This window comes from Pithys albifrons, chromosome 10 (assembly GCF_047495875.1).
Source record: "Pithys albifrons albifrons isolate INPA30051 chromosome 10, PitAlb_v1, whole genome shotgun sequence".
Lineage (NCBI taxonomy): Eukaryota > Metazoa > Chordata > Aves > Passeriformes > Thamnophilidae > Pithys > Pithys albifrons.
Genome location: NC_092467.1, coordinates 33,422,885 through 33,440,105, shown reverse-complemented (window position 1 = coordinate 33,440,105; position 17,221 = coordinate 33,422,885). Strand labels below are relative to the sequence as shown.

The following is a 17,221-nucleotide window of genomic DNA, read 5'->3' as shown; positions in this document are numbered from 1 at the left end:
CCCTGACTGTTATGGACATTCCCTAAGAGGGAATTCATTCCCTGACTGTTATGGACATTCCCTAAGAGGGAATTCATTCCCTGACTCTCATGGACATTCCCTAAGAGGGAATTTGTTCCCTGACTCTCATGGACATTCCCCACAGGGAATTCATTCCCTGACTGTTATGGACATTCCCTAAGAGGGAATTCATTCCCTGACTCTCATGGACATTCCCTAAGAGGGAATTTGTTCCCTGACTCTCATGGACATTCCCCACCAGGGAATTTGTTCCCTGACTCTCATGGACATTCCCCACAGGGAATTCATTCCCTGACTCTCATGGACATTCCCCACAGGGAATTCATTCCCTGACTGTTATGGACATTCCCCACAGGGAATCCATTCCCAGCTCCTCTGGCCCAGCAGAGGCCCCAGCAGGTTTTTCCCCACTGGTTTTATTTTCAGACATGACCAACAGTAACATTTGTCACCTGGTCAGGATGTGACAAAAACCAGCTCCGTATCCAAATTCCAGATGATTTTTCCAGTGGATGTGGCTACAAGGAAAGGGAATAACAACTGGAAGGAGGGTAACATTGGCTATGGACAAACCCCTCGGCCCTTTCCCAATTCCCATTCCCATTCCCATTCCCATTCCCATTCCCCCATTCCCATTCATCCATCCCAATTCCCATTCCCATTCCCATTCCCATCCCCATTCCCATCCCCATTCCCATTCCCCCATTCCCATTCCCAATTCCCATTCCCACCCCCATTCCCATTCCCCCATTCCCATTCCCATCCCCATTCCCATTCCCCCATTCCCATTCCCATTCCCACCCCCATTCCCATTCCCCCATTCCCATTCCCATCCCCATTCCCATTCCCCCATTCCCATTCCCATTCCCATTCCCCCATTCCCATCCCCATTCCCATTCCCATTCCCATCCCATTCCCATTCCCATTCCCATCCCATTCCCATTCCCATTCTCATTCCCATTCCCATCCCATTCCCATCCCCATCCCATTCCCATTCCCCCATCCCCATTCCCATTCCCATTCCCATTCCCCCATTCCCATTCCCATCCACATTCCCATTCCCATTCCCATTCCCATTCCCATTCCCCTATTCCCATTCCCATTCCCGTTCCCATTCCCATCCCATTCCCATTCCCCAATTCCCATTCCCATTCCCATTCCCATTCCCATCCCATTCCCATTCCCCCATTCCCATTCCCATTCCCATTCCCATCCCATTCCCATTCCCCAATTCCCATTCCCATTCCCCCATTCCCATTCCCATCCCCCCATTCCCATTCCCATTCCCGTTCCCATTCCCATTCCCCCATTCCCATTCCCATTCCCATTCCCATCCCGTTGCAGTTCCCTCTCTCTCCGCCAGGGGGCCTCCTCTCCCCCCTCCCGCAGCAGAGGTGTCCGCGGCGCTGCCTGACCGGAACGCGCGCGGTGCGGGGTGTGCGGGGCGCAGGCGCGGCGCGGGCAGCCCCGGCGCTCAGGGCCCGGCCCCGCTCGGCCCGAGATGGCGACGAAGAACTTCCGCGTGAGCGACGGGGACTGGATCTGTCCCGACAAGAAGTGAGGGCGGGGGCGGGCACGGGAGCGGGCACGGGAGCGGGGGCGGCAGGGATGGGGCGGGAGCGAGGATAGGGACGGGAACGGGAGCGGCACCGACCGGCCGGGACGGGAATGGGAGGCCGGGATGGGGCGGGAGCGGGGCCGGGGCAGGGGCAGGGGCACCGGCACCGCCGGCTCGGGGATGTCCCGGGCCCAGCACGGCCGGGGAGCTCCGCGTTCGGCCCGGCACTGGCTGGGTTAAATCGGGCCCCGCGCGAAATGAATGCGGAGGGTCCAGGCCCGCCCGGGGCCGCTCCCGGCTCTGTTACCCCCCACTTCTGTTACCCCCCACCGTTACCCCCCCGTCACCCCCCCGTCTCTTACCCCCCCCGTGTTACCCCTCTCTGTTACCCCCCACCTCTGTTACCCCACACTGTTACCCCCCTTCTCTTACCCCCCCCGTGTTACCCCTCTCTGTTACCCCCCCCTCTGTTACCCCCCCCTCTGTTACCTCCCCCCTCTCTGTTACCCCCTTCTCTGTTCCCCCGCCCCGGTGCCCTCTCTGGTAACTCCCCCTGCCCCGTACCAGGTGCGGGAACGTGAACTTTGCGCGCAGGACGAGCTGCAACCGCTGCGGGAGAGGTGAGAGTGAGTGGGCAGGGGCTGGGCAGGGGCAGGGGCAGGGAAAGGGCTGGGAAGGGGCTGGGCAGGGGCAGGGACAGGGAAAGGGCTGGGCAGGGGTAGGGGCTGGGGCTGGGCAGGGAAGGGGCAGGGGCTGGGCAGGGGCTGGGGCTGGGCAGGGAAGGGGCAGGGAAAGGGCTGGGCAGGGGCAGAGGCAGGGACAGGGGCTGAGCAGGGGCTGGGGCTGGGTAGGGGCAGGGGCAGGGGCTGGGCAGGGGCAGGGGCTGAGCAGGGGCTGGGGCTGGGCAGGGAATGGGCTGGGCAGGGGCTGGGGCTGGGCAGGGGCAGGGAAAGGGCTGGGCAGGGGCAGAGGCAGGGATAGGGGCTGGGAAGGGGCAGGAGCAGGGGCTGGGGCTGGGCAGGGGCAGGGAAAGGGCTGGGCAGGGACAGGGACAGGGCAGGGGCTGGGGCTGGGCAGGGAAGGGGCAGGGACAGGGGCAGGGACTGGGGCTGGGGCAGTGAAGGGGCTGAGCAGGGGCAGGGACTGGGGCTGGGCAGGGAAGGGGCAGGGACAGGGGCTGGGAAGGGGCAGGGACTGGGACAGGGGCAGGGGCTGGGGCTGGGCTGGGGCAGGGACAGGGGCAGGGGCTGGGACGGGGCAGGGACAGCCATACCCGGGGGAGCTGCCCTGGGTGGGGCCGTGTCAGCCCTGCCCGGGCTGAGCCAGTTGGTGTTTCCCTGGCAGAGAAGACGACGGAGGCGAAGATGATGAAGGCGGGGGGCACGGAGATCGGGAAGACGCTGGCGGAGAAGAGCCGGGGGCTGTTCAGTGCCAACGACTGGCAGTGCAAAACGTACGGGCAGACCCCACAGACCCGCCCGGGGCACCAGAGCCGGGGCTGGGTGTGCCCTGCCAGCCCCTCTGGGCACAGCACTGAGCTCCAGCACAGCAGCAGGGGGGACAGGGCAGGGCTGCACAGCTAAAGGGGCATCTTTGTCCTTGGGAAGCAGAGACATTCCCCGAGATGGGAGGGAATGTGCACATGGGAGAAACACCCCGACTGCAGTGCCAGGTGCTGCCTCCCCTGGGAGGGTGGGCAGGCCCTGGCACAGGTGGGATATTGGGGAGGAATTCCTGGCTGGGAGGGTGGGCAGGCCCTGGCACAGGTGGGATATTGGGGAGGAATTCCTGGCTGGGAGGGTGGGCAGGCCCTGGGATAGGGGGGATACTGGGAAGGAATTCCTGGCTGGGAGGGTGGGCAGACCCTGGAATAGGGGGGATATTGGGAAGGAATTCCTGGCTGGGAGGGTGGGCAGGCCCTGGGATAGGGGGGATATTGGGAAGGAATTCCTGGCTGAGAGGGTGGGCAGGCCCTGGCACAGGTGCCCAGAGCAGCTGTGGCTGCCCCAGCCCTGGGAGTGTCCCAGGCCAGGCTGGACAGGGCTTGGAGCACCCTGGGCTGGTGGGAGGTGTCCCTGCCCATGGCAGGGGTGGGACTGGGTGGGCTTTGGGGTCCCTCCCAACCCAAACCAGTCTGGGATTGCAGGAAGTTCCCTGAATATCTAACGAGTAACACACAGGCCTGGAAGTTTCTCCAAGCCATCAATTGAAAAAAATCCAGATCTGTATGAGAGAGTGATGGCTAAACATTCTGGTCATTTGAAAGGTGCTGCAAGAGAAATGCACAGGGGGATGCAGAGAGAGAACTGCAGCTGTGCTGTGTGTGTGACCATGGGAGGGGCTGGAGCAGCAGGAGGGGCTGAGGGAGCTGGGAAGGGGCTGGAGCAGCAGGAGGGGCTGAGGGAGCTGGGAAGGGGCTGAGGGAGCTGGGAAGGGGCTGGAGCAGCAGGAGGGGCTGAGGGAGCTGGGAAGGGGCTGGAGCAGCAGGAGGGGCTGGGGGAGCTGGGGGGGCTCAGCCTGGAGAAAAGGAGGCTCAGGGGGCACCTTCTGGCTCTGCAATCCCTGCCAGGAGGGGGGAGCTAGTTAAGAAATAATGAGAAATTAATGAGGAATTCTAGTGCTTTCTGTGTAGTTCTCTGTTGATGTGCCTGCCCACCTGCCTGGTGAGTGCTTGTCTTTTCCCCTGGTCTGGCCAGTACAGGCACCTTCCCAAGTGCATCATCACCTCTGTATTTCCAGTCAGAAGGAAAACGTTTCAGATTCCTGTTTTGTTCTTTTTCCCCAAAGATGTGGCAACGTGAACTGGGCCAGGAGATCAGAGTGTAACATGTGCAACACCCCAAAGTACGCCAAGCTGGAGGAGAGGACAGGTGAGAGCTGTGGGGGGTAAAGCCTGAAACTGAAATCGTTGTAAAACAGAAGGGAAATTAATTGAAGGGATTGTTTTCACAGCAAAGTTCACAGAACCTGTAGGTTTGGCCTTGACAAGTGTTGATGGTGTGTGAAGTGATGGTTTCATGTGGAAAGTCAGGGAATGTTCAGCTTAAACAGCCTCCAAGTTTGCTTTTGCTGCCAAGCCATTTGGGAGCAATGTTTTATTGCTGAGGTGTGTGGAGTCCATGGGCAGAGGGCTGGGCTGTCCCAGGGCAGCACTGAGGGCCTGCAGATAAGGCTGTTATCTGCCCAGCAGGGCTGGTCACACCAGCACTGGGGTCAGCCCCTCCTGCACAAACACCAGCCCAGGGGAGCTGCAGCAGAATCTCCTTGCACTGTTCCCTCTGCACGTGGGACAGGGCAGGGAGCTCAGAGCACAGAGTGGGACAGGGCAGGGAGCTCAGAGCACAGAGTGGGACAGGGCAGGGAGAGCACAGAGTGGGACAGGACAGGGAGCTCAGAGCACAGAGTGGGACAGGGCAGGGAGCTCAGAGCACAGAGTGGGACAGGACAGGGAGCTCAGAGCACAGAGTGGGACAGGGCAGGGAGCTCAGAGCAGAGTGGGACAGGGCAGGGAGCTCAGAGCAGAGTGGGACAGGGCAGGGAGCTCAGAGCACAGAGTGGGACAGGGCAGGGAGCTCAGAGCAGAGTGGGACAGGGCAGGGAGCTCAGAGCACAGAGTGGGACAGGGCAGGGAGCTCAGAGCACAGAGTGGGACAGGGCAGGGAGCTCAGAGCAGAGTGGGACAGGGCAGGGAGAGCACAGAGTGGGACAGGACAGGGAGTTCAGAGCACAGAGTGGGACAGGGCAGGGAGTTCAGAGCACAGAGTGGGACAGGGCAGGGAGAGCACAGAGTGGGACAGGGCAGGGAGCTCAGAGCACAGAGTGGGACAGGGCAGGGAGCTCAGAGCAGAGTGGGACAGGGCAGGGAGCTCAGAGCACAGAGTGGGACAGGGCAGGGAGCTCAGAGCACAGAGTGGGACAGGACAGGGAGCTCAGAGCACAGAGTGGGACAGGGCAGGGAGAGCACAGAGTGGGACAGGGCAGGGAGCTCAGAGCACAGAGTGGGACAGGGCAGGGAGCTCAGAGCACAGAGTGGGACAGGGCAGGGAGCTCAGAGCACAGAGTGGGACAGGGCAGGGAGAGCACAGAGTGGGACAGGGCAGGGAGCTCAGAGCACAGAGTGGGACAGGGCAGGGAGCTCAGAGCACAGAGTGGGACAGGGCAGGGAGCTCAGAGCACAGAGTGGGACAGGGCAGGGAGCTCAGAGCAGAGTGGGACAGGGCAGGGAGCTCAGAGCACAGAGTGGGACAGGGCAGGGAGCTCAGAGCACAGAGTGGGACAGGGCAGGGAGAGCACAGAGTGGGACAGGGCAGGGAGCTCAGAGCACAGAGTGGGACAGGACAGGGAGCTCAGAGCACAGAGTGGGACAGGACAGGGAGCTCAGAGCACAGAGTGGGACAGGACAGGGAGCTCAGAGCACAGAGTGGGACAGGGCAGGGAGCTCAGAGCACAGAGTGGGACAGGGCAGGGAGCTCAGAGCACAGAGTGGGACAGGGCAGGGAGAGCACAGAGTGGGACAGGGCAGGGAGAGCACAGAGTGGGACAGGGCAGGGAGCTCAGAGCACAGAGTGGGACAGGGCAGGGAGCTCAGAGCACAGAGTGGGACAGGGCAGGGAGCTCAGAGCACAGAGTGGGACAGGGCAGGGAGCTCAGACCAGAGTGGGACAGGGCAGGGAGCTCAGAGCACAGAGTGGGACAGGGCAGGGAGCTCAGAGCAGAGTGGGACAGGGCAGGGAGAGCACAGAGTGGGACAGGGCAGGGAGCTCAGAGCACAGAGTGGGACAGGGCAGGGAGCTCAGAGCACAGAGTGGGACAGGGCAGGGAGCTCAGAGCACAGAGTGGGACAGGGCAGGGAGCTCAGAGCAGAGTGGGACAGGGCAGGGAGCTCAGAGCACAGGGTGGGACAGGGCAGGGAGTTCAGAGCACAGAGTGGGACAGGGCAGGGAGCTCAGAGCACAGAGTGGGACAGGGCAGGGAGCTCAGAGCAGAGTGGGACAGGGCAGGGAGAGCACAGAGTGGGACAGGGCAGGGAGCTCAGAGCAGAGTGGGACAGGGCAGGGAGAGCACAGAGTGGGACAGGGCAGGGAGTTCAGAACACAGAGTGGGACACAAATGCATAGAAAAAAACAAAAGTCTGGAGAAGAGCATGGAGCTTATTGTTCAAAAGGAAAAACATAATTTTAATATTTAATATTGTAAAAAAAGGGAATACTAAAGAATATTTATTTGTTTGTCATATAATTACTGTAATGTGCAACTTATTAAAGTATTTATTATTTAAATAATTTATTGAAGTGTTTAGGACTCAATGAAGTTGATAAAACATTTCTAGTGGAAGATGTCCCTGGCCATGGCAGAGGCAGGAAGGAGATGGGCTCTGGACCCTCCCAGCCCAGCCCAGTCTGGGATTCCATGACCCTCAGTACCTAATGGATTGCTGGAGTGCTGCTGTGCCACGTGCAGGACACCCAGCACCTCACACACTTGCAGTAAATTAAAGTCAGCTGAAATGAGAATGAGCCCTTGGAATTTTCCACTCCATGTGAAAAGGAGTAGGAAAGGAATAGGAATATTCTTAAAACAAGTTTTGGCAGCTGTACAAGTCAGTGCAGCTATAAATCTGTACCTCTATATATACTCTCTCTGTATTTATATACACACACATCCACCCTCCCTCTGTGTTCCTCTCGCTGCTTTCCCGAGCTGGGATTTCAGTTTTGGAGGAGGGTGCCCTTCATTCCCAGCCTCTGGAGACACTGCAGAGCCCTTGGGAAGCTGGTTGCTGTCATCCTGAAATAGTTTTTATTCTTTTTCCATGCCTTCAGACGTTGTTGCTGCTTTGCTGGTTGTGTCTTAACCCATTTTCTCAATCAGGTTTCTGAGGAGCTGCGAGTAATAAACGTGTGTGGGAACAATTCATGTTCCTCCTGGGATCCTGTTCCGTCCTTATGGCACATTAATAATTCCACTGAGGCTTCCAGAGCCTCTGGGGAAATGAATGGGTTTATTGCAGCTGAATTTGGTGCAGCTGAAGAGAGTGTCTGGTTTTTCCCCCTTTCCCAAGGCTATGGAGGAGGATTCAATGAGCGGGAGAACGTGGAATACATCGAACGGGAAGAGTCGGACGGGGAGTATGACGAGGTGAGAGGAGGTGCAGGGGTGGCTCTGGAGTCACACACATGTTGGACCAGATGCTCAGCAGTGGTTTGTGAGGATATTCCACAAAATTCAAATACACCACGTTCAAATTCCCTGTGGATTCTCCTTGTCCCCAGGACAAGCCTCTCCCTCTCTCTGCAACATTTCTTGTTGCTGATTCCTGTTTCATCCTTTCCCTTTGAGCAAGATCTTATTTAAAATAGATGTGTATTTATTTTCTCACAAAAGCTGTATCAGAAAATGCAGTTGATGATTATCTTTGATTAAATCATGTTCTAATGGCATTAAAATGTCTCAGTTTGGGCGCAAAAAGAAAAAGTACCGAGGGAAGCCAGTGGGCCCTGCATCCATCCTGAAGGAGGTGGAGGACAAGGAATCAGAGGGGGAGGATGAGGAGGACGAGGATGAAGATCTCTCCAAATATAAGTTGGATGAGGTAGGATGGTGACTTTTAAATTAATTACTTTTTAATCGTTATTACAGTGTCTGGTCTGTCCTTTGAGCTGCCTTCAGAGCAGCAGCTCTGAGGTGATGATGCCCCAATTGCTGCTGTACAGGATGAGCACAAGCTCTGCTTTGTTTCTAAATACCTGCACCCAAAAATGTGTAACCTCTTAAATCATTAATTACAAGCTTATCTGAGCACAGAATCCAAAATTTCAATATCTTTTATTGACATTATGTATGTGTGGCTACCACATATAAGGAATACTCTTGAGTTTTCTTCTTAGGCTTTTAGAAGCACATCAGATTTAATTTTTATAAAATGAAATAAAATATTCAGCAGCATTTTTTCATCTTTGCTGAAATATCTGAGCATCTCTTACTGGGTTCTCCATGTCTGTGGACAAGAGTCCTGCAGAAACATGTTCATAGTGTTGTGTTCTCACAGCAATCCCCAAATCCTGTGTGTGAAACAAGTCCCTGCAGAACTGGCAGTTTTGGTTCACCTTGGCCACAGGCAAATATATATAAATATAAAATAGAGATCTGTAAATGGGAAAATACAGGTGTGAGTATAAAATATACAGATCTAAAATGTACACATGAAGATGGAGAGGGAGGGAGGAAGGAAAGGGAAGGAAGGAAAGGGAAGGAAGGAAAGGGAAGGAAGGAAAGGGAAGGAAGGAAAGGGAAGGAAGGAAAGGGAAGGAAGGAAAGGGAAGGAAGGAAAGGGAAGGAAGGAAAGGGAAGGAAGGAAAGGGAAGGAAGGAAAGGGAAGGAAGGAAAGGGAAGGAAGGAAAGGGAAGGAAGGAAAGGGAAGGAAGGAAAGGGAAGGAAGGAAAGGGAAGGAAGGAAAGGGAAGGAAGGAAAGGGAAGGAAGGAAAGGGAAGGAAGGAAAGGGAAGGAAGGAAAGGGAAGGAAGGAAAGGGAAGGAAGGAAAGGGAAGGAAGGAAAGGGAAGGAAGGAAAGGGAAGGAAGGAAAGGGAAGGAAGGAAAGGGAAGGAAGGAAAGGGAAGGAAGGAAAGGGAAGGAAGGAAAGGGAAGGAAGGAAAGGGAAGGAAGGAAGGAAGGAAGGAAGGAAGGAAGGAAGGAAGGAAGGAAGGAAGGAAGGAAGGAAGGAAGGAAGGAAGGAAGGAAGGAAGGAAGGAAGGAAGGAAGGAAGGAAGGAAGGAAGGAAGGAAGGAAGGAAGGAAGGGGAAGGAAGGAAGGGGAAGGAAGGAAAGGGGAAGGAAGGAAAGGGAAGGAAGGAAGGAAAAGGAAGGAAGGAAAGGGAAGGAAGGAAAGGGAAGGAAGGAAGGAAAGGGAAGGAAGGAAGGAAAGGGAAGGAAGGAAGGAAAAGGAAGGAAAGGGAAGGAAGGAAGGAAAAGGAAGGAAAGGGAAGGAAAGGGAAGGAAGGAAGGAAGGAAAAGTAAGGAAAGGGAAGGGAGGAAGGAAGATAAGGAAAGAAAAAGAAGGAAAGAAGGAAGGAAAGAAGGAAGGAAAGAAGAGAAAGAAAAGAAAGAAAGAAAAGAAAGAAAAGAAAAGAAAGAAAGAAAGAAAGAAAGAAAGAAAGAAAGAAAGAAAGAAAGAAAGAAAGAAAGAAAGAAAGAAAGAAAGAAAGAAAGAAAGAAAGAAAGAAAGAAAGAAAGAAAGAAAGAAAGAAAGAAAGAAAGAAAGAAAAGAAAGAAAGAAAGAAAGAAAATAAATATCTTTGGGTGTGGATATTGAGTCTGAAAACTCTTCCAGGCACTCGTTTATTTGTCATTACCTTCATTAAATAACAAAACGTGGGATTGCATGTGCAGCCTGTGCAGGGGCTCATTACTTTGAAATACACATTTTCAGTCAGTCCTTCAAATTTTGTGACCTCATTAAATTCCACCTAATTTTCAAAGGTCGGAAAATACAAATAAACCATAGAATAAGTAAAGCCCCCTGAGTGAAGACAGATTGCTGAGGTGTTGGCTGTGTGTGCCCCGGCAGGACGAGGACGAGGACGATGCAGACCTGTCCAAGTACAACCTGGATGCCAGCGAGGACGAGGACGGGGCCAAGCAGCCGAAGCCGCCGCGGCGCAGCCGCTCCAAGTCCCGCTCGTCCCACTCGCGCTCCTCCTCGCGCTCCTCCTCCCACTCCAGCTCGAGGTCCAGGTCCAGGTAAACGGGTACAGGTCCAGGGGAACGCCAGGCAAAATGTCAGTATCTAACTTCCTTCTTTACTCGTTTTTCTTGATTGCCTTACAGTTAATGATGTGAATAACTCTGTGTTGGGGTTTGCAGAGGGGGCGACGCCCCGTCTGCCCCGTGGGTCCTGCTGGGTGAGGGAGTTTGAGCCGATCTTTGGTCTTTGAATCCTTCAAAGCAAGTTAAAAATGGAACTCGTTTTCACGTTGTTCAGGGCTGTGGGCTGTGTGTGGTGCAGTGGTTGGACAGAGGGGGGCACTGCTGGGGTGGAGGAGGTGGCAGGAGAGGCAGTGACGGTGCAGTCCAGGCAGATTCAGTGCAAGGACACAATTGCTGGGAATAAAGACAAGAAACTTGAACTTGGCTTGAAGGCAAGTGACAAAGGTTTAAGTACAGTGGCAATGTTGTCAGAGCCTCCCCATCCTGGGAGTGTCCCAGGCCAGGCTGGACAGGGCTCAGAACAAACTGGGCTCATGGAAGGTGTCCCTGCCCATGGCACGGGGTGGGATGAGCTTTAAGATCCCTCCCAACCCAAACCAGTCTGGAATTCTCTAATAACATTGAAGGTTTATGTGGGAGCACACAAAGGTCTTCTGGACAGACTTAAGTTCTCTCATTACTCTTTAAATTCAGGGATAAATGAACAGTCAGGGCTCTGTAAACACGTGATGGAGATTGTGCTTTTGAGCTGCCTTAAAACTGATGCAAGGAGGATGCTGATGGGTTTGAGGCCTGAAATCTGTACTAGCTCACAGGGTTACACATAAAATTCATAAATATATATAAAGTTCAAGTTTCTTGTCATCTTCCCAGCTCTGTAACTGCCTCTCTCTGCTCTCACTGCAAATGTCAAGTCAAAAGTAGCTTATCCTACAATTCCAGCTTCCTGTTGAGCATTTTGCTTCTGGCTGCAGATAATTGGAAATATCAGTGGCCATTTGTGGATGATTCTTTGTGGTTTTTAAAAGGGTTTTAATGTATTTTCTAGTTAGTATCTGTTCACACTGCTGGTGTCCTGCCCAGCAGAGTGAGGAAGTGCTGGTGTGAGAGCAAGTAGAATATGTTTTTCCTGAAAATATGATTAGAATTTGATTGCAGAGCCTCCTTTAACAATGATTGCTGCAAGTCCTCTGCCATTGTTACATATCTCTTGTGGTTTGTGCTTTAACAAAAAACTATCAGAGAAAAATTGGAAAATAATTTTGGCTGGTTACCAGTCTTGTTAGATATGGCTGTGCTTTAGCCCCAAAATTACTACTGAATTTTAGTTCAGGGGAAAATCTTTCTGTAAAACAGAAGCTGATTGTAAAATGCTTGTGAAAGCTGAGTGGGGGAACAACAGAGCTGGCCAGTCCCAGTGCTCTTTATGTGCTTTGCTTTTAAAGAACCTGATGGTTTTCCAATTAAGGCACAAATCAAGGCATTGATTTCATGAAGTGATGAGTAGATAAATAATGAATAGATAAGCAGTTGCTTCTTTTTGCCAAGTAACTGCAATCCTGTTTAATTGCTGTGCTTTGTTCTAGGAAACACAACCTAAAGCTGACTTGATAAATATTTCATGTGCCATCTTACTCTGTCAAGTGTCTGGTTTAAAATGTGCTCTGGTGATGCTGGGGGGGAAGGAGGAAAAACCGTCACCTTGGTGACTCCAGCTGTGCTGCTGCATCCTGTCTCTGCTCACAGGAGCAGCTACTCTGCTGCAAGCAAGTCAGACTCTGGAAAAAAATCTTCCATGTTGTTGCAGGTCCCATTCCAGGAGTTCTTCCAGTTCCAGATCAAGATCTCGCTCCAGTTCCAGAGAACAGTCGAGATCTCGTGGGTCGAAATCCAGGTGAATGAGGTACCACTCTGTCCTTGCAGAGAGGAAAGGGCAGAAGGAGCAGCCCTGTTGGGTTCATGGTAAAACGGTCAGGAAAACATTCCCTGTTTTATCTGGGCAGTCAGAATGCCTGGGGTGTGAGCACGAGGCTGTGGCCCCACAGAGGGGTGGGTGGGTTTGGGGCAGGAGGGTCAGAGTGGCCTCAGCCGGCCCAGCGCACACCCCCCAACCGCAGTGAGGAGGAAGAAGGACTGGAGTGCCTGGTCCTGCTCCAGGCATTTGGGGTGCTCTCATTGCTTCCACTTGGGCTGCTGGATGTGGAAGAGCATTAGAAGTGCCCTGTTCTCCTGGTCCTGTGTTTAGTGCTCATTCCACACCTTCCACGAGGCGCTGCAGCCTCTCTGGACTTGGGGGAGTGCATGGCAGGGTTGGTGGTGACTGTGTGAGGAGCTGAGAGCAGTCTGAGCTGATTCTCTGCAGCTGCCACTGAGCTGTGCAGGGCAGAGTAACAAAAGCACACTGGAGGTGTCCTTGCACACTGGCAGCACGTTCTGTGTGATGGATGAGGAGCTGTCCCTTCTCCAGGCCTGCCGAGAATCCTAAAACTAAGTAAGGATGATTGAGCTGGGAAGAAGGACCACAAATGGTGCCACCACCCTTTGGTGGCAGGAACATGCTGTGGATTGTCATGTGATGGTCAGCATGGGGTGGAATCTCCTTGTGGGAAGAGGAGGAGGGTCCCTGTGTCCCCATGAGAGGCTGAGGGGGCTCCTCAGCTGAGCTGGATTGTTTGAGGTGCCACATGGCCATTCACAGAGTGCATTAGCTTGGCCTTACAGGCACTTTATATCCTTTTGAAATGACAGTTTAGGACTTTTTAGCTCTTACTTTTTCCACAAGTGCTTTTTTGGGGGTTGTTTAGAAAGCCAAAGTGATTCTTGAGTGCTGAAAGTGAAGATGGTTCGTTTTAAATTTTTATGCCAAAATTACTGTATTCTAAGATTCTTTTAAAAATATTTTGCCTGTATTCTAAAAGGCTTTTTGCATTGTTTTGCTGGAGGAAGATTTCTGTCTCTCCACAGTTTTATTCTGAGATTTGCAAGTACACCTGCTGAATTTTTTACTCGTTCAGTCAGATGAATATTCCAGATCTCCCAGGTGAAATACCCATTAGGATATGAAATGAAACAGGGTTAAATCAGCTTTAGATCTCTGGGGATTCTTCCTTTGGGAATTTAACTGCTGAGGAAGGTCCTTACAGAGGCAATTTCCTAGCCCAGTTTTCCAATGCTTTTTTTGTCCAAGTGGGTGATTTTGGTGAGTGCTGGGAAGAGCTTTCCAAACCATTGGTGGTCCATTTCTCAAGTAACACTATTGAGGAAAATTTATTCAGAAAACTACCTGGCAGTAGGAGGTTTTTGGCAGAGAACTGAGCAGTAAGTATGGAAGGCCACAGGTTTGGCTGGTGTAGAGCAGTGAGTGTTCATGACAACTGTCTCTGTCTGTCTGTTCTTGCTTGCTGCTTTCTCTGTGATCCCAGAATTAAATCTGATTTATTTCTTAATCAATAAAGATCCAGCTCCAGGTCCTACAGGGGGTCTTCCACCCCAAGGAAAAGATCTTACTCAAGCTCTGGCTCCTCGTCCTCCCCCGAGAGAGGCAAGAAGAGAAGCCGCTCTAGATCCTCTTCCTCTGGTGATCGCAAAAAAAGGCGCTCGAGATCACGGTCGCCCGAAAGGTTTGGGTTTATGTAGAATAAGAGTGGCTGTATTGAAATGTGTGATTTTTATTTTATTTGTTCTGAAGGACTGAGGTTCGCTGGGAAGGAATTGAATCTGATCAGTTATTCTGATAGTAAATGTAGTTTTCTGGCTTCCCCTGCTCTTACTTCCTGTTAAACCCTCTGTAATTGGTTTTTTTTTATTATTATTTTTCTCCCCCCTCTAATGAAATTCCTGCTGGTAGGAGCATGTTCCATAGAAAGACCTGGCTCACCCTTCTTTCAGTGTGTGAAAGTGTTACTGTGTACATCATTGAATCATTTTCCTAAGTAAATACTGCATTTAGAATTTGTGTTCTACTCTCACTATTAAACTTAAGCTTCTAGTATTAAATTAGTGATTAAAGTTACTTGATAAGGCCCCTATGAGAAATACTTGGCTTCCAGCTATTGTAGGGTGCAGACTGCTCCGAGTGGGTGCCAGAATCCATTTCCACTCATTTCTGTGCTTGCTTTCTCCGTTTGTATCTTGCAGACGCCGCAGATCCTCCTCCGGATCCTCCCATTCTGGTTCCCGTACAAGTTCTAAAAAGAAATAATGTATTAAAGCTCACATTTACAAAAAACCCACCAAAATTCCAGTCAGTGCATGAGACATTTTTAAGAAGTTGGTGTCTTACTTGGTCAGAAGTGCTAAATCTGCTCGTAGAGGTGCATGTCTGTCCTTGCTTTCTGGCAAACTGCAGCTTTGTTCATCCATCACCAAAACGTCAGGCAGCATTTTAAGCCATAAACTCCCAGCAGAGGCAGCAGGTTCTGTGCTGGGTGTGAGCAGGACAGGTGGTTATTTGAAAGATCAGTTCCTCCAGTCCTGGCTCCCTCAGGTGTAGGAGCAGGTTGGGAATGTCCTCCTGGTCTGGCTCTGCCGTACCAGGGGACCCCCTGGGTTTGTGCAGCCGCCTGCAGAGCTCCCACAGTGCAGGGAGGGCTGGAGACCCTGGGGACAGGGAGGGCTCAGGGCTGGCACTGGTTCTTCTCCCATGCTGAGGTACCAGTGTAGATGGACAGCCCTCTCTAGCAATGCTCAGTGCACAGCAGCTCTCAGACCCCCCAGCCCATCATGATTCCACAGAGGGAACTGCCCTTCATTCCTGGGCACTGAGGACACCTGAGACTGGAAGTTCTTTGCTGCAGCCAGCAAAGGGCCCGCTGGCTCTGCTGGTTTCCTCACCCTGGACTCCACAATCCCTTTACAGACAGATCACTTAGGATCTGCTCCTGCCATGGAGGAGTTTGGAACTAGCTCTGGAACCAAGGGAAGCTTCCACAGGCCACCCATAAAATTCCCTTGGGGGCTGACTAAAATTTTTAACAAGGTATCCCAATTTTATTTTTCTTTCAAAAAAAAAAAGAGAATGAATAAACTGTGCAGAAAGTTCTGGCATCCTAAATGTGTTCATCGATCATTCTTTTTTCCTTCAACTAATTTATGGCTTAAAATGCTTTGTGGAATCCATTTTAGTATAAAATTTGGTCTATCTTGAACTCCGTTTTGTTAAGAAAGGTTTAAGTCTCTTCACTGCCATCACAAGGTAAGTATGACAAGGAAAATTGTTCTTTCTAAGCAAGGAAAAAGCAATATGTCTGCATTTATGTCAGTAGTAAAACTCCCAAACTCACATTTGCTGCTTTTTTCAATAAACTGCCCAGAAACAAATGGAGCAACATATTAAAACTCCATTCTGCTCTTTTTTTTCCTCTTTGTATTGTTTTTTTTTGAGACATGTCTTTTGGACTGGTCTAGAAGCAAAATGTTTTTGGTGTAGAAGTATTTTGATAATCTTTTGGCAGAAAAAATGCAGTTTCTTTAATGCTTTCTTTTCTCTAGTTTCCATGCTAAGTGTGTGTAGGTTGCACAAGAGCAGGTTAGTCTGTGACTGTGCCTCTGACTTCAGCCTCCAACTACTCAAGTGTACAACCAGATCAAGTAGATGCTCTGTTGTTAGCATTGGGGTTTTCTTGTGCTTTGTATTCCAGTTGTTGCTGTAATTAACAGATGAGAGGGTTTAAATTAGCACCTGATAGGCCACAGGCAAAGGAGAGCGAGGGGTTCACTTGGCTTAGAGAACGTGTGAGGCAAAATGATGCTGTAGACAAGTGTAAATAAAACCTGTGAGTCAACTGTGCAGTGAGTGCTTTGTCTTGGGGACACCCCCACACCCTCCCTGTCACCTGCCCTGGCTCTGCTTACCTGGCCCACCTGTCGTGTGCTGGTTCTTCAAGGACTGAAAATACTTTGGGTTTCATCAGCAGTGCCTTCAAAATGAGCTTTTACAAAAGGTCAAGGTGTTTTCATAGAGCAATGAAATATCCTGAGTTGGGAGGGACCCACAGGGATCAATCAGGAGTCCAACCCCAGCCCTGCACAGACACCCCAACAATCCCACCCTGTCCCTGTCCCATTGTCCAAACCCTCCTGGAGCTCTGGCAGCCTTGGGGTCGTGCCCACTGCCCTGGGGAGCCTGGGCAGTGCCCACCACCCTCTGGGGGAAGGACCTTTCCTTGAGATCCAACCTCAGTGCAGGAGAGGCCTGAGTAGGGTTCAATCTGTTCCTTACCCTGCAAGAATCCTCACAAGTCATTGCTGCCCCATCCCTGGGAGTGTCCAAGGCCAGGCTGGACAGGGCTTGGAGCACCCTGGGCTATGGAAGGTGTCCCTGCCCATGGCAGGGGTGGCACTGGAGGGGCTTTGAAGTCCTTCCCCACCCCAACCAGTCTGGGATTCTGGGATACCTGGAGTTTTCCACTCAGGTATCAGAAAAGGCCTTAAAAATACTTTCTGAACGTCAATCGCTGTCTCGTGGGCTCGGCACTCCCGGGGCTGGGGGGGCTGTCAGGGGAGGGGATGGAGGTTCCATTCTCCGCGTCCACCGCCCTCGGCTGCCCCCACGTCCCCCCCTGCCCCTGCCCTGGCCCAGCCTCAGGCCGTGCCCTCTGCTCCTGTCCCTATTCCTGGGGCACAGCCCGACCCCGTGTCCCGGCTCCCCCTCCTGGCAGGGATTGCAGAGCCAGAAAGTCCCCCCTGAGCCTCCTTTTCTCCAGGCTGAGCCCCCCCAGCTCCCTCAGCCCCTCCTGCTGCTCCAGCCCCTTCCCAGCTCCCTCAGCCCCTCCTGCTGCTCCAGCCCCTTCCCAGCTCCCCCAGCCCCTCCTGCTGCTCCAGCCCCTTCCCAGCTCCCTCAGCCCCTCCTGCTGCTCCAGCCCCTTCCCAGCTCCCTCAGCCCCTCCTGCTGCTCCAGCCCCTTCCCAGCTCCCTCAGCCCCTCCTGCGGCTCCAGCCCC

General features: G+C 52.6%; 1 protein-coding gene across 2 annotated transcripts; it reads left to right on the top strand.

Annotated features, from left to right (window-relative positions):
* The first annotated feature begins 1,487 nt into the window (after nucleotides 1–1,487).
* Nucleotides 1,488–16,064, top strand: ZRANB2 (zinc finger RANBP2-type containing 2). 2 transcript variants are annotated; one of them, XM_071564614.1, is made up of 10 exons: nucleotides 1,488–1,578; nucleotides 2,147–2,199; nucleotides 2,924–3,032; nucleotides 4,367–4,449; nucleotides 7,641–7,717; nucleotides 8,034–8,171; nucleotides 10,142–10,314; nucleotides 12,089–12,175; nucleotides 13,737–13,901; nucleotides 14,419–16,064. In XM_071564614.1, exons 1-10 carry the CDS (start codon nucleotides 1,523–1,525, stop codon nucleotides 14,480–14,482), a joined length of 1,005 nt encoding a protein of 334 aa, XP_071420715.1. In that variant the 5' UTR covers nucleotides 1,488–1,522; the 3' UTR covers nucleotides 14,483–16,064. The 2 variants fall into 2 exon arrangements, with proteins under 2 accessions (XP_071420715.1, XP_071420716.1); XM_071564615.1 differs by lacking the exon at nucleotides 1,488–1,578 and having other exon boundaries at nucleotides 2,929–3,032.
* The last annotated feature ends 1,157 nt before the right edge of the window (nucleotides 16,065–17,221 follow it).